The 15,682-nt window shown below is 36.5% G+C and overlaps 4 protein-coding genes across 4 annotated transcripts in view; 3 read left to right on the top strand and 1 right to left on the bottom strand.

The window, feature by feature from the left end:
- The first annotated feature begins 210 nt into the window (after positions 1 to 210).
- Positions 211 to 2,291, top strand: LOC114359910 (nucleolin 2). The gene is made up of 3 exons (XM_028314460.1): positions 211 to 433; positions 596 to 1,654; positions 1,745 to 2,291. The coding sequence occupies exons 1-3, from the start codon at positions 376 to 378 to the stop codon at positions 2,101 to 2,103; spliced, it is 1,476 nt and encodes a 491-aa protein (XP_028170261.1). The 5' UTR covers positions 211 to 375; the 3' UTR covers positions 2,104 to 2,291.
- Positions 2,292 to 3,674: 1,383 nt separating this feature from the next.
- ClpP (Caseinolytic protease proteolytic subunit) lies at positions 3,675 to 4,839 on the top strand. Its single transcript, XM_028314462.1, has one exon. The coding sequence runs from the start codon at positions 3,894 to 3,896 to the stop codon at positions 4,653 to 4,655; it is 762 nt and encodes a 253-aa protein (XP_028170263.1). The 5' UTR covers positions 3,675 to 3,893; the 3' UTR covers positions 4,656 to 4,839.
- Positions 4,840 to 5,872: 1,033 nt separating this feature from the next.
- Positions 5,873 to 12,183, bottom strand: LOC114359918 (mast cell protease 1A-like). The gene is made up of 3 exons (XM_028314469.1): positions 12,056 to 12,183; positions 10,560 to 10,705; positions 5,873 to 6,056 (listed from the first exon to the last, which is right to left on the bottom strand). The coding sequence occupies exons 1-3, from the start codon at positions 12,131 to 12,133 to the stop codon at positions 5,873 to 5,875; spliced, it is 408 nt and encodes a 135-aa protein (XP_028170270.1). The 5' UTR covers positions 12,134 to 12,183.
- A 3,038-nt stretch (positions 12,184 to 15,221) lies between these two features.
- Positions 15,222 to 15,682, top strand: part of LOC114359917 (neuroendocrine convertase 2-like) — a 54,472-nt gene continuing 54,011 nt past the window's right edge. Inside the window, exon 1 of the mRNA XM_028314468.1 lies at positions 15,222 to 15,387. Within this exon, the coding sequence (XP_028170269.1) occupies positions 15,232 to 15,387 (156 nt within the window). The 5' untranslated portion in view covers positions 15,222 to 15,231. The remainder of the gene's footprint in view (positions 15,388 to 15,682) is intronic.

The following is a 15,682-nucleotide window of genomic DNA, read 5'->3' as shown; positions in this document are numbered from 1 at the left end:
AAACTCAATGACAGGGGGGCGCTACCATCGTTCAACTATATGGTTTCCAACATGGCAAAAATCTGAACCAGCGATCCGGTATTGACGGTGGCGCCCCACTGTCAATGTCATCGACAGGACAGTCCAGTATTTTGGAACTATATTATTCCCGAAACGTGGTGTCAGGAGGAATAATGGCACTTTGTCTAGACCCATGTCATGATTGTCAGTTTGACAGATAAAAGCGGTGTGAGTTTGTGTTGTTGGTTGAGCTTGTGCAGATTAATTGTATTTAGCTATACATCGATAATATCTAAACGATAAAACGTGCATAAAATTCATGGGATTAGTAACTTTATTATCTTATCAATACATACTCGCATTTAACTTGAACTTATGAGTAAACATAAATCAAACTCAATGAAAATGGTGGCTACAAAGAGTAAAAACAATGGTATGTTTATGTTTTAATGTGTATTTATTTAGCTGTTTTGATCATCGAACGTTAGCGTTTACTCTTTATCTTAACATAGATATAGTCATTACCTACATTTGCATGCGTATTATTACAATCGTAATTGATAATGTTTGTAAAACGTAAAACATCTGATTTCAGTGATATCATGTTCAACCCCTGAACATCAAGTGAATTCGCCGTCCAGAGATAGTGATTCAATGTGTGACTCGGATGCTGGAAGTCCTGTACCCTTTCTGTGCACCCAAGATGGTGCTGAAGGTGAAACAGATGTTATTTGGAACTTTTACACTCCTAAATCAGGACACGCAGCTAGCTCACGCTGTAAAAACTCAACGCCTCTTAGTAGGAAAGCGAAAAAGTCTTTTAGGCCAAAAGTAATTGAGAAACCACCACCAAAACGCAGGCCCATCAAGGCCTTGCACAAACAGACTGAACTATTCCAGGAGCTTTTGGAATTAAACCAAAAATTACCAGAGTTGATGAAGAAAAAAGCACAACCTATCAAAGAAACTCGCCAGTCTGGAAGCGAGGATGATATTTTCAATGATTCACCAGAGCACTCCCCAAAAACAGGATTAAGAAACACAAGATGCCTGAGAAAAAATTTACTAAGCTCAAAATTTTCTAAGCCCGAAATTGACAATGCATTAGAATCAGATGATTCAATGAATGAATGCCTCTTGAAAGCTAGTCAAATAGTAGAAGAAAATTTACTTGAATGTAGGCCATCTTCACCAAAAAGAAGTTGTTATGAATCACACTATAAAAGTAATAAAAAGGATATGAAACTAAATACAGATTTTAAGATAGATCAAGATTCCATGGATGCCATTTTGAATAGTATTAAGTTGGAATCACCGGCTGTGAGCAAAGTGAAAAAATTTGAATCACCTAAACTAGGAAATGATTCTTTTGATAGTTTTGTTGGTAACTTGAATGACAGTGCATTAGAACAACTGACACAAATGCCGATTAAAGGGAATGTTTCTGCAAGCAAAGCCAAACAAAAATCATCAGATTGGACACTAAAGGAATTCATTGTGCATGAAGGGAGTCCTTCGTCTAAATCAGTATTTGGCCGTTACAGTTCAATGCCTGAGTCACCATCTGTTATTGAAAGTAATAAACCTTCCACAAGTGGTATGGCTTTTGGTAGATACAATTCTATGCCTTTCAGAAATGACGACAATTTAACAGGTTGGTTGTCATTAAGTCTTACCTTGTACATTCTATTTTATTTTTTTTAACGATTATTACTTTTAATTGATGCCTGTTTCCTTATTTCAGCTCCTGGGGATTCTCCAATAAGATGTACGCCTGACGAAATTAAAAGGAAACACCAAATGGCTAGAGAAAAATTGCTGGCTAAAAGACAACTTCCATTTACTTCTTCACAACAATCCACACAGTCTACACAGTTTATGTCAGAACCGTTGCAGCGAATACCGAAAAATACCAAATTCCAACCTAGAATACCTAGTACAGCAGTCTCCAAAAGCCAAAATAGTCTAGTTACAAATGCTCATAATTCTAAGCCAGCAACAAATAATGACACAAACAAAAATAATAATTTAGATATTAAATCTCTCATTGAGAAGAAAAGACAGGAAGCTCTAATGAAGCTGCGGCGCCGTCAACCTAAATAGAGTATAATGATTGTTTATTTTTGTAAATACATATTAATTTTAAGAATATTTGTTGAGAATTATGATCAATGTAATTCGAAGTGCCTTTAAATCTTATGAATGAAACTGCCTGACTATTTTAAGTTTTATAAATCTTTATTTTATCAAAATGCATGATAGGTAAGTTAATTTTGTGCAACCTAATAAATGCTATACTTTAATACATACTATTGTTGATTGCAAATACTGCTATTACATTCATTTTCAAGTTCATTTTGGATTAAATTTGCCATTATTAGAACCACAGAGATTAGAACAAAGCCACAAACTGTCAGTAACATAACGCCTTTGAAGGCATTTGCGGACAAATGAAGAAGTAAAATGTCAAATTCAATTAGGGATGTTCAGTAAAAAAGCACGATAAATATTTTTATCAAATTAGTGTAAATTGTTGTACTGAAAAGAGGATGGGATCGGATCGGAATGACAAAAAAGCATTATCAATCAGAATTTTTTTTTCAATTTTGACCACTAGGAACACTTATGAACGTCAAAATACAGTAAAAAAAATGGGCAATGGGCACTTTACTATTATAGAATGACCCACGCTGAACTGTCCCAACAAACTCAATGACAGGGGGGCGCTACCATCGTTCAGCTATATGGTTTCCAACATGGCAAAAATCGGAACCAGCGATCCGGTATTGACGGTGGCGCCCCACTGTCAATGTCATGCATAGGACAGTTCAGTATTTTGGAACTATATCTCCTCATCTTTTGGGCCTTACCAGCGTTTCGAAACAAACATTATGGCAAGTACTGAGAAGAAACGCCGGAACAAATTTAAAATATCTGGGAAAGCTGATTGATCGACGACCAGTGGGTCGCTTTCATTTTGGTGTATATGTTACGGTCAATGTGATAAATGTGAAAATTATGAATAATCGCCGGTTATTATGAATAATTACCATAATAATAATTACGTACACGGATCTTTGAGAGATTCACAAAGTATTTTTGGAGAGATTCACAAAGTATTTTTGGAGAGATTGAAGCAGGCGACTGGCGTTAAACCACAGAAGACGGAGAAAAATGGCGACTTCTCTTATAGTAGGCTAAAAAAACACAGCCACCGGAGTAAGTAAGCACTAAGTTTTACTCGGTATTTTTAGCTGGGCAACATCTGTAATATTGTTTATCAATTTGTAGGCTCAAGTAGAAAAACATTATTAGTTTTAGATTTCACGGCTTATTCCACTATTCCCCGTTAACGCCAATTGGAGCTTATAATGTTAAAAATAAAATCCTAATATAACGGGGAATAGTCAACAAAAAGTTCACTAATTTAATTAAAAGACATTCCCCGTCAACACGGGGATTGTCAATGGGGAATAGTGGAAAAGCCGATTTTACAAAATACATTTTAAAATTAAGTGTAACTTTCAATAGCAATATTTGTTGTTACTTAATCAAATTAAATAGATTTTGATAGGGTTTTTGTTTATATCGATACTTTAATTTTGAGGATTATCGAACATCACTAGCCGTCAAACTGTCAAGTCAAAGTCAATGTCAATTTTCTGTCAAATTTTTGGATCGCTCGGTCGGATCTCAGCTCTGTTTTGCAAAAGTAAAACTTTTAGGACTTGTTGTAATTGTAATAAATTGATATTATTTTACGTGAAATCGGAAGATATTTTTTAAAGTTACTGCCAATCAACTTTTCGTTTTTCATGAGTGAGTGAAGAAAAAATCAAGCGTCAAGTAGAAAGTTTTTGGTTTACCAGAACGTAACCCGTTGATCTCATACGATGGCTCTGAATTACATTCGTCAAATGACGAGAACAGCTCTAACTATCAAGTCGGTAAGGATAAACGTACCGCAGAGGTCAATCTCTCAGTCACAACCTGCGTTTCTTGGTATGATACCCATCGTCGTTGAGCAAACAGGCAGAGGTGAACGGGCTTATGATATCTACTCGAGACTGCTTCGTGAACGAATTATTTGCCTCATGGGGCCTATCAACGATGACATTAGCTCGCTAGTGGTAGCTCAACTGTTGTTTCTTCAGTCAGAATCTAGTAAGAAGCCAGTACATTTGTACATCAATTCTCCTGGTGGCAACGTGACTGCGGGGCTCGGTATATACGACACAATGCAGTACATTACACCTCCTGTAGCGACATGGTGTGTTGGTCAAGCCTGCAGTATGGCTTCTCTGTTACTGGCAGCTGGAGCTCCTGGTATGCGTCACGCTCTTCCTAACTCTCGGATCATGATTCACCAACCCTCTGGTGGAGTCAGAGGACAAGCAACAGACATCCAGATCCAAGCGGAAGAGATATTGAAACTCAAGGCTCAGATAAACGGTCTGTACGTACGGCACACTGGATTACCCATTGAAAAAGTTCAGTCTTCCATGGAAAGAGATTACTTTATGTCTCCGACTGAAGCAAAAACTTTTGGACTTATTGATAATGTGCTGGAGCATCCTCCGTCACATGCTATGGAAAAGGAATGTCAAGCTGTATCTGGGACGGGAACCAGTGGCAGTAGTAGTAATATATCTTAGATACTGTTAGAAAGATTTACAAATTCTATTGATATTTTTTTATAAATAAAGATATAGCTATGTTTTAGAAAGTCATTTATTATCAGAAGATCAGTTGAGCTGTTTCAATAATTTTATTATTAGTCTGTGCTAAGGGGCTCTGAGCTTGATTCAAAGACAGGTCATTTTATTATTATTTAGCATTAGTTTAGTGACCAAAAAAACTAATGAGTTAAAAATAATCATATTTTTATTATTTTCCCTAGTAAAACAATACACAATATCAATTATTATTTGTAATATGTACCTGTGCCTATCATATTATTCATGAAATTAAATTAGTTAGGCTTTTTAATTAATATTTAAAATCCAACAGAGGCAGATTGTGGTGCAAAAAATCATTTTTTTCTGCACGGGAGCAAGTCGGTTTCGTTTTTCCTCGTAAATTAAACCTGTCTCGGAAAATAGTCTTTCTGAATAAACAGAGCTTGCTGGTGTGATTAAGTATCATTTAGCAAGCTTACTTAATATAGGAAATCTATTTTTATTGGTACTCAAAGTCCACCATTCATATGGGTTTATTTTTCTGTCAGCCTTTGCTAATGCGATGTAGTGGGCGATTTCTTCAGCAGTGGCATTCTTGGGGTGCTCTTCAGTAGGTTGCTCTATAGATGATTCTTCAAAACATGCCCAAAATTTACTACATTATGTAGGTATGTATAACATGAAACAGATTTCTTTAACTTTATTGTTTTCTTTCTCACAACCTTAGAAGAAATTAGAAATAATTTTAATGTTTTTATGTCGAATAGTAATGTCGAGTTATTCGACTATTCGCCAAAGTGAATGGCGATTAATCGGTATTCGACTATTCGCTATAACCACTATTCGCGGCAACTCTACCAGAAGTTCCATATGTTTACATTGTAATATTACGAAATAATATGAAAACGATGCATTTAATTTATCGTTTTGGGGCATGCTCTGTTAAATATGTATGTAAGTAAGTCTTGTACTTAGAGATAGTCAACGTCAGGGAAGGATATGGGAAATGGGATGTCATTTGTCGCAAAAACACTCGACTTTTTTAATGGAGAGAGAAATCATCTAAATAAATAAATTTTATTTGAAATGAGATACATTTATCTACTTTGAGACATTTTGTGAGAGATTTTGAATAGAATCGCGAGATGCACATTAGGTAGGTAGGTATATAGAAAAACATTCGTTCGAAAAGCCTAATTTCTTTTAATTTTATTTGCTGTGTTCCGGCAGTAGAGACGTTTAGTATTCTCATTGATCCACGAGTAGAAATACGATACATTGGTATAAAACGTTAGGCTTGGGTACTCGTTTGTTCCATATGATACCACGCCTATTTGATAGAATGTTTTGTAGATGAACGCACTGCCCGAGTCGAGCCTGTAATGCAAAAGTTATGCTAAATAATAATATTCACCCCGTTCGTACCAAATCGTCGATGTTACGTCACTGGCACCATGTGCGCTTGACCGGGTTGTAGGTAGGTAGATATGCTTTTGTTACGAGTAGGTTCACCACAATAGTCCACAATAGTCGAGTGGCGGCGGGGTCCTAACCCGCGTTCCTCGGATCACGAGTCGGTGAGTCCGACACATTCACCGTTTGTCTTTCGTCGCGGCTTCAAAAACTTTACCTAGGTAGGCTTAGGTACAGTTAGCGTCAAATAGTTTATGACACCCAACCAAAGTAGTCAATAAGTTCGCAACACGTCTTTGTTACAATTGGAATACTTAAGAGCGTTGTAGCAAAAAGTTGGCGTTCGAATTTTAGGTTTTTATTGCTTGACGTCGCGTAGTGAGTGCGCAAACTGCATTTATCTGTACAATTTCAACGCTGCGTCGACTAAACGATCTTAATCCGTAGTTGTATCGTACCTAAGACAGTACATCATACATATTAATAAAGAAATAATGTATAATTTACCTATTTGATTTTTTCTCAGATCAGACTTTTAGCAAAATCAAGTTACGTAATTAATGTATTTTTTACACTAGTAAATCCCGCGACAAGTTTTTAATCTTTAAATTGAGTAAAGTAATAAGTTGATGGGTTTGAAAGAATTTATGTTTTATTTTATTATTTTTACAGCATCAAAAGCTTGTTTATGAAAAATATTTACTATTTAAATTTTACTTTTGACTTTTTAGTTTTTATGATGCGGGATGGAAAAATTAAAATTTATTCTGATTTTGTGACGTTTCCGCACATAAATATGGAAAGGTTAAATAAATAGAATGAAATGTATGAAAACGAGCGTGCCATTTTTTAAAATGCGTTCTGTAATACAAACCCATCAAAAACAATACTTGTCAAAAAACCAAGTCTCACTACTCAGTTGTTCTACGGTAACTTCGCGTCCACGTATATCGAGTACGAACGTTTTGTTTGTCCTGCTTATTACCTTATATGGCCCTTCGTAGGGCTGTTGCAGAGGAGCTTTAACAGCGTCATTCCTTACAAATACATGACTGGACGACAGCAAATCTTTGAAACAGAAAGTACTCTTAATGCCATGGCGCGTGCCGTCGATTGGCGATCCATGTAATACCAAGTCCAGTCCAGGAAATCATTAACGTTTTACATAAATTTGACTTGGCCATCGCATGAAAACACGTGTAAATTAAATTATTTAGTGCGAAATGAAACGAAATTTTGCATGCCTGTAGACATGCAAAATTTNCACGAAAACACGTGTAGGTAAATTAAATTATTTAGTGCGAAATGAAACGAAATTTTGCATGCCTGTGTAGACATGCAAAATTTCAGCTCAATGGGAAAACGGGAAGTAAGTAAATTTTAAGATTTTACAACTCCAGATGTCAAAGAAAATAAAAGCTTGTAGATAGCTTTACAAAGAAAATAAAGATTTATGAAGAAAATAAAAAGTACTGTCTACGATACATTTGTTAGGCCGTGTTGCACCGTCTTACTTTAACATTGACATCAAAATTTTGGGTCAAAGTTAGGTGGTGCATCTCAGTCTTAGTGTATTTTAATTAAATTTAATACAAATAAGGATGACGAAAATAATCGATAAGTGATCTCACTCGAATATTTCTTATAGTAGGTATACAAGATGTCGAACAAATGGTTACTTACTGAAAAAGTGCTTCATGAGACCTAGCAAACGGCATCAATAATATGTTTAAGAACGAACTGAATCTATTCAAAAAACCTATATTTCCAGCTTTCATACATTTAATACAGTTACAAACAAACACGAAATCAATGGTTTCTGAGAATTCTGAGTGCCTTAATGCCGTCCCCTTTATCTGTTTATTTAGTATTTATTAATTAGTATCTCTTGATGATATTGTAGCAAGTTAAACCTAAAATCATGTTTTCCGTAAATAATTTAAATAAGAATGCAATTTACGAGTTTGTTGTTTGATTATTATATATTACTCAATTAAAAATTTAAATTTAAAAAATTAACACTTCTAATATGGTAGGTATGGCTGGCGGCATACATTTAGTATGAAATTCGGAAACATTGAATTTTCGCATAGATCCAGTTTATTCTTTGACCTATTTATTGTTATTGTTTTAAAGAGCTCATGAAGCACTTACAGGAACAGTAAACAGTTTCTCGATATCTTGTATAATTAAAAATCAAGTGAAATCACTTATCGTTTCCACCCTGTACCTATACTTTTAAAAATAAACTCATTTTATACGTTCATTTGTATAAGTATCTACAATACAAATACCTAACCAACTTAGTTGACGTTTTATAAAACTATTTGTCTAAGTGTCATCGAGCGACCGCTGGTGGATTTGCCATTTACCTGACCTACCCCTTTATTACTAAACGTTTAATATCAGATGAATAGTTACGCACCAATTTCTTTCATTCAGTCGTCAGTAATTGAACTTTCGGAAAAACATGACGAAGCGTTGTGTGACCATACAGACGCTATTCAACTTTTATTAGTAAGGAAGAGTATATTTTATGTTGGTAGAAACACAATAGCATAGACTAATGTTTTGACACCCTGTTAAAATTTTTATTAGTCATTTATTTTTTCCTGACCAAACAGATACCATAATAATATCTTTTATCTATTCTACCCATATTCTGTAAGTAAAATAATAAAAAGTTTGAAAAGAAAGAAATTACAAGTCCGATTTACCTAAACAAATAAATTAAAAATACTTGCGGATCAAAAGTACTCAATCATACTACAATTTACGAAAAAATCACGCGTGACGCATATACGTCAGTGGGCAGTCAACTGACATAGACCCGGCGTCTACGAGTGCCAAAGCACGACTGATTTATGCCATTTGATGCACCCGATTTTATAGTATTTTCAAATTAATTTTTCATTTGAAGATTGAAGATAGATATTTTTTCTTTTTCACACAATAATAGTACTATGTTTCTTCTTAAGTATAAAGTAGTTTATGTTGCCAAATGACTTTTAGATTATGAGATGTGACTTGTTTTCTTGTAGTAATTTTCTCGAATTTTGACTATCTTAGACATGATAAAAATGCATTTTAATGAATTAAACATCAAAATTTTCTCAATACACTTTCTTCTTCAGGGTATGCTTATTCTAATGAATACATTCTATCTTCTTACTTAGAAATAAATTTGTTGTAATATTAGTTCAAAGTTGTGCCTTCGCGAGTTACCTGGAAATCGGGCTTTCGAAATTCGCTGTTTTCGTAGGCAAAAATCCAATTTGAACGAGATTTTGTCAATAGACATTCCGTAAAAACGTATGATAATTACGATAATATAAGTCAAAAGAAGCTATAACAATAAATTATATGACTAAAATCATTTCGAAATCTGCCAAATTCTCGATTTCTGCATGAAAAATGTGACAACGCTCTTAAGGTTGTGGCATCAACTTTATTGGCCACTTTGGCTGTCAAGAACTATTTTGACGCTAACTGTAAAACCTGATTGAGCTAACTGCGCGCCTCGCTGAATTGCGATTCTCCCTCGTACTTATCTGCATAGTCACCGCGTCCATACGGCAGGGTACTCACCTGCCATGTAGCACGTAACGTAGCATGTAACGTAACCAACCAAGTGGCTTTACGGCTCGTCCACGGTCATCGCGTATCTGGCTGCGAGCTCCTGAATCCTACTACGAGCCGCCTTTGTGCTCGCAGTGATACCGCCACTCGGCTGGTCGCTGCGATCTACCTGCGAACCACGCGCGAGCAGAGAACAGCGGGCTCGTGCCTATGTACAGTCGCGGAATGAAAAGGTTCGTCAGTTTTCAAATTGATTCCTTCAACGAATCGCGAGCACATAATATATTACCTTTTGAAACTATGTTACAGAATAATCTCGAGTTAGACAAAATAATCTTTAACTTTTAGTCAGTAAAGTTCAAAATTATTCAGATTAAAGTTGTTTGACATTTATCTTGTCAAGAAGATTATTATGATTGACAAACTAAAACCTTCTTGTTGGTTCAACCTGCCATTATTATTTCTATTAGATAAAAAAAAAACATTTTAACATTGCACTGATGGAACAGAAAAATAAGCAAAACCTTCTTCGTTAGCAAACGTCACATTTATTTAAATGTTAGCAGCACTGTTTCTTGCACTGTTATGTTGGCAGGTTTGACTCTTACTACAGTACCTAGTGCAAGCGAAAACCGACACTAAGGTGACGAACCTTTTCATTCCGCGACTGTACCTACTCACTTTATACAGTATCTGATACATTACATGCTACACGGCTAGATGAGTACCCTGCTTACTGGAGCGTCGATGTGACGTCACAGCTGCCAGGTGCGCAGTTAACTCGACCGGGTTGCAGCTTTTCCGTATCAAAAGATATAGATATCAAAAGGTACAGTAATAATGTAGGTAAACTTCGATTGATAGGCCAAAGGGTAGGTAGGTACTTACGGAACGGTCCGGGGTATGTTCTTCGCATTTAGTAAGTCACCAGCACAAAACATTCCAGGAGGCAAGTACAAGTCGTGAGCATAGTTGCAGGCATGCATAGATCTTATTTTTTGAAAGCATGAATGTAGTTTGTCGTCTTCCTCGTCCTGTTAAATATAAAACCATAGATTTATTAAACATTAAAATGTTCATTTTATGGATAGAACTGGTAAGTCAACTGGTGGAGAATGCCTTTACTTAATGGCATAGGTATTAAGTTAGCCTTATGTTTCAAATGGCAATGCCAGATTTTGTATGGAAAGTGGCGTCTTTTTTTTTTCGCGCGGCCATCGACCAAACTTTGTTTTTTGATTACAAAATAGTGTAATAAACCAAACTTACTATGACATGTATATCTCTAAACTCAGTCTGAACTGAGTTACGAGCATTAGAAGTTTCATGATTTTCATACAAGATTTGCTTTTTGTGCGCAAGTTTTGTAAGAAATTGCAACAAAATATTGCGCTATTTTTTATTGCACTGATTCTGCTCCATACTGATGTCTGGAGCCTTTAATGGATGGTATTGTTTGTTTACACATACAATCTCACTATTTTTTTCAAATTTCTTACAAAACTTTGCGCGCAAAAAGCAAATCTAGTACGAAAATCATCAAACTTCTAATGCTCGTAACTCAGTTCAGACTGAGTTTAGAGGTATACATGTCATAGTAAGTTTGGTTTATTACACTATTTAGTAATCAAAAAACAAAGTTTGGTCGATGGCCGCACGAAAAAAAAAAGACGCCAATTTCCGGCATTGTCTTTTTGGCAATCAAGTTTAAATAAATAAGTAAATAAATTTATAATGCAGGACTTAGAGGTCTGGAGGCCTCGGGCAACAATGGAGTGGAGACTGGAGTCCCCCTGGCTCCAAATTGATTTCCAAATAAAATGGTCAATTTTTTTCAGTCGACTTTTCCTTTCCATTAAATAAACTGCAAATAGGAATTTGAGATTTTGATATTTGATCTACTGATAGCCTGTAGCCCCGGTTGCCCACTTCTAAATCTGGCTCTGAATTATGACGTAGTTTTCTTTATACAGGGTGTAGTTTTTTATAACAATGCCCATCTCAGCGGTGGTAGTAATACACGACACTGATGCCAAAGGCGAGCTATCGGTCATTCATTCCCCTCGCTCTTCCGGGGCGGCGGCTGCATGTGCTCGGTGGTGTAGCGGGGTACGCGGGGGTGGTGCGGGCGGTAACAAGTGCAGTCTCGAAGTTTTAGGGGACGTTTGAACAAGGTTTTTACTAATAAAGTAATAAATAAGTAGTAAAAATTTTGTTTTTTTCTTGTAATTACTCTCATGTGTACCTACCTATTACCACCCCTGAGGCTGAGGTGGGCGTTGTTTTACAAAACCACACATATATTCGCCTGAAAACACATCTGCCAATTAACCATTGGGCTAAACAGAAAAAAAATGTAGTATTATTATCATAATATAACTTACACCAGTGGTACCCCATCCTGCCACGTATCCGCTTAGGGGTTTATTCTCAAATGTATTAGTAATTAAGACTTTCTTCATATTATCGCCTAGAGGTATCTCTTTATCGACAAACGCTATAGCTATGTCGTTTTCACCAACCCATTTGTTGAATCGCTCGTGTAATATTGCATCGATACATGTACTTATGATTTCCATCTAAAACAAATACTTTTTAGAACAACAATTCAGTTACGTAGAAAAGTGTTCTGAGTAATTATAAGGGCCATAGGAGACAATGCTACGTTTAGCATCGGCGATCGGCGATTTTGCGATTGTATGCAGCAGCTAAAAGGTTCTATGCAGTCAGTTTTGCGACTTCTGTTCCAACGCAGTATTACCAGGCCTCCGTCACTCGCCTATGCCGGCCGAGATAATTACCTACAGCGCGCGACAACTTCAAGTTGCAAATCAGTCCGGGCCGCCACGCGCCTGTTTGCTTACGCGTATTTCTATACACGCTCGGTCGATCATCGTCGCAATTAAGGTTTATTATTCCAACAGCACTGTTATTCTTCTTTAATGAAAAATTGTAATATTTAGGAGTAATAATTAACTGTAGTGATTTAAAAAAAAAAAAAAAACTACACTTTTTAAATAATAAATTATTTTGAAATACTTATGACAAAAAACTATAGCAAAAAAATTATTTTAGCTAATAAAAACATTAACTTTACTTCACCGTGTCTATTTTCCGACACTACACCTTTTAAAACTGTTTGTTTAATTTCGAATTATCGCAACACTGAAGTTTATTAATAGGTACTTTAGAGATGGTACGATTATACAAACTCCACTAGATTAAAGTTTTCTAATCGTAAATACAATAAATGCTTCTTAAAATTAAGTTTTTATTTATTTTACTTTGCTCATACAACCCTGACGCTTGAGCGGTGACGTAGATCAATTCTAAACACAAAAAAATGCGCTCTTGTGAGCGTAGTAGTAAGGTGCGATTTCGAATGCACCATGTGCGTTGGATATTTCGCATTATTATTATTACCGTTAAAATGTCGGCATCTGATCCTACACAAAGGAGTGCAATTTCTGTTGCTACTATTATGTATTCTGTGGTATAATCGGAATCGCGCGTTTTAGCGACTGCTCCGGCAACTTTGAGGTACTTATGTCCGTTTTCACCATGAATCCCTAATTTTTAAGTGACCCCTATGAAAACAAAATTCCTATTATGTGTTACCACAGGGGTCACTTGAAAATTAGGGATTGATGGTGAAAATGTGCATTAGTTGCCAAATCGCTGCTATTGGATATCCGAATCAACGATAAGTTTCTACTAAGAGTTCCTTGACAGTTTCACGACTACGGAATACGAACCCCAAACAAGAGTAAATACCTACATATTAATCTCAGAATAGATCGTCAGTTAGACCAATAAAGAAAGAAAAGAAAGAAAGAAAAAATGTTTAAGTATTTAGCACCAAATTAATGCACTTTCAAATACTAGTTATAACGGTTTTCACATTATGTCCCATACTGAAACTGTCAATATGCCAGTTATACCAGGAGTTATTCTCGGATAAAAGTTTGGTCGAATCGGGCCTAAGTAAATAATTAATAAATATTCTTGGAAATTTTACACTGCGACATGTCCTTATCCATACAATGCTTGTATTGTGTCTGTCAAAAAACCTTACATTTTGTAATTTGCTTGATGTCAATAGTTGTATTCTGTTACATTGAATCCGTTTACCCGTGACCTAGGCCAGGCGGCCGTCTTAGACCTGCATATTAGATGTATATCAAGTACTTATTACGACTAAACGCCTTCCTACTTATTTTACTTACTTAGTTAAAGAACTGCTCTCACCTCCGTTATGTCCTCGCTTCCAGCACCGATGATAACTGTATGATTAAATTTTGTATTTTTAAATCTACAGTTGACAAGACATTGTGCTGCTGTTAATATCATCCACTGATTTAATATCGATGCACCACATGCCCATATTTTGTCTGTACTGCATTCAACATACAAATACACTGAATGTGGGAAGTCTGTTATCTTCGCAACATCCCCAATCACCGCTCTTCCCTCCATTTCACATTTTAATAATGTTATTCTTAAAAACAAGAAAAATAAAGGTCCAATTCCGACCATCGCTCGCGAGTGATAAACATAAAAACTTTATAGCTTCAATTTCATTGTTCGTAAATTAATGACGTATAAAAACGGCGTAAAATCATGATTAGGCAGTCGTTGTTTCGCATCATTACTTAGAACAGGCGCTTGATTAAAATGCTGATCACAATGAAAGCCCCAAGAAATTTTTCGTTACGTTGTGAATATTATTGTTTGATAGAAAATTGAAAAAGTAGACCTTGACGCAAAATGAAATTCACAAGAATTGTTACGGTGATTAGGTACACAAATAATAATTTACTAGTAGTGTTAATAACAGCATAGTAAGTAGGTGGTACGTAGTAAGAACTTTACAAATACCATGTTTTTGCCCCGAATGAACTAAATCTTCCGTTCCATATCATATAACATACTTAATTACCTACCTACCTACCTAAATTTCTTTTAGCGAAACGATAAAATAAACATTTATTGGGGGCACAAAAAGTAAGAGGCTATTCCTAATGTAAATCACAGACCCGTGCATTTGAAATGCAAAACATTCGATTGTTGAGATTAGTAGAGACGAGTAGTTAGGTTGGTACTTATTTGGTCATACTAGTCTATCCATTTTTACCTAGTTACTAAGTACCCACATGGCACTCTAAAATAGTCTACACGTGGTATCAATATTATAATACTAAACTCATACTAATAGCCACTACCGAAGAAGTTACGTTTCAGAAATCAAATATCGCCGATCGAGAGAGCGAGTTTCGAGTTAAAGACATTTCCATTTCCTGAAAACGAAGTTGCGGGTTTCAAAGGCTTTCATCGAGCATTTATCAGCCGCGGCATTCCGCGACTAGGGATGTCGGCACAAGGTCACCGAAGACATGACTATCTTGCTTCAAAACAATGATCTGTAACGTTTCATAATCTGACGGGTGCCCGGGTGGTTCTGAAACTGAATGGTTGTCGCGCATGCGCCGGCCCCCGGTCGATAGTGGTGACGTCAGTGGGAGTCAGGCCTCAGTCAGCCGACGTCGGCCACCACGCGAACATGTGGCTGCAATGTTTGGCTGCGGCTTGGCTGGTAGCGGCGGCGTCGTCGCGCGAGGTCTTCACCAACTCCTTCCTGGTGCGGTTCAAGCGGTCGGTGCGCCACGAGGAGGCGCAAGACCTGGCTTCCCGCCACGGGTTCGACAGCCTGGGCCCGGTAAGTAGCCACGTGACTATAGTAAACATATACTCCCGCGATATTTGCGGCTGATATCTGAAATGTCGCGGGCGAATTTAGCCGTGTCGGATTACTGAAATTGAACCGGTTAATGCCGTCATTAGGGAGGCGAATCCGGTTTAGAGGGCGCGATTTAATCGTTTGCGGTTTTTAATAACTCAGATGCTTCATGTTTTCTGTACATATTCAACCATTCCGTAATTGAAGGCCTACTTATATTATGCTTTTATGTAGTAAATAGGTAAATATCGTGCGTCACGAATCACGATGTTTC

The sequence above is a fragment of the Ostrinia furnacalis genome, unplaced genomic scaffold (genome assembly GCF_004193835.3).
Source record: "Ostrinia furnacalis isolate ACB-3 unplaced genomic scaffold, ASM419383v2 OfSCF4694, whole genome shotgun sequence".
NCBI lineage: Eukaryota > Metazoa > Arthropoda > Insecta > Lepidoptera > Crambidae > Ostrinia > Ostrinia furnacalis.
Note: the sequence above shows the minus strand (reverse complement) of the source record. Positions and strands in the feature narration are given on the sequence as shown.

Coding starts and splice junctions, on each gene's coding strand:
- LOC114359918 (XM_028314469.1), bottom strand. CDS start 12,133: ATGAAGAAAGTCTTAATTACTAATACATTTGAGAATAAACCCCTAAGC. Junction 10,706..12,055: donor CAGGATGGGGTACCACTGGT/GTAAGTTATATT, acceptor TATATTTAACAG/GACGAGGAAGACGACAAACT. Junction 6,057..10,559: donor AACATACCCCGGACCGTTCC/GTAAGTACCTAC, acceptor TTTGCATTACAG/GCTCGACTCGGGCAGTGCGT.
- ClpP (XM_028314462.1), top strand. CDS start 3,894: ATGGCTCTGAATTACATTCGTCAAATGACGAGAACAGCTCTAACTATC.
- LOC114359910 (XM_028314460.1), top strand. CDS start 376: ATGAGTAAACATAAATCAAACTCAATGAAAATGGTGGCTACAAAGAGT. Junction 434..595: donor TACAAAGAGTAAAAACAATG/GTATGTTTATGT, acceptor ATCTGATTTCAG/TGATATCATGTTCAACCCCT. Junction 1,655..1,744: donor AAATGACGACAATTTAACAG/GTTGGTTGTCAT, acceptor TCCTTATTTCAG/CTCCTGGGGATTCTCCAATA.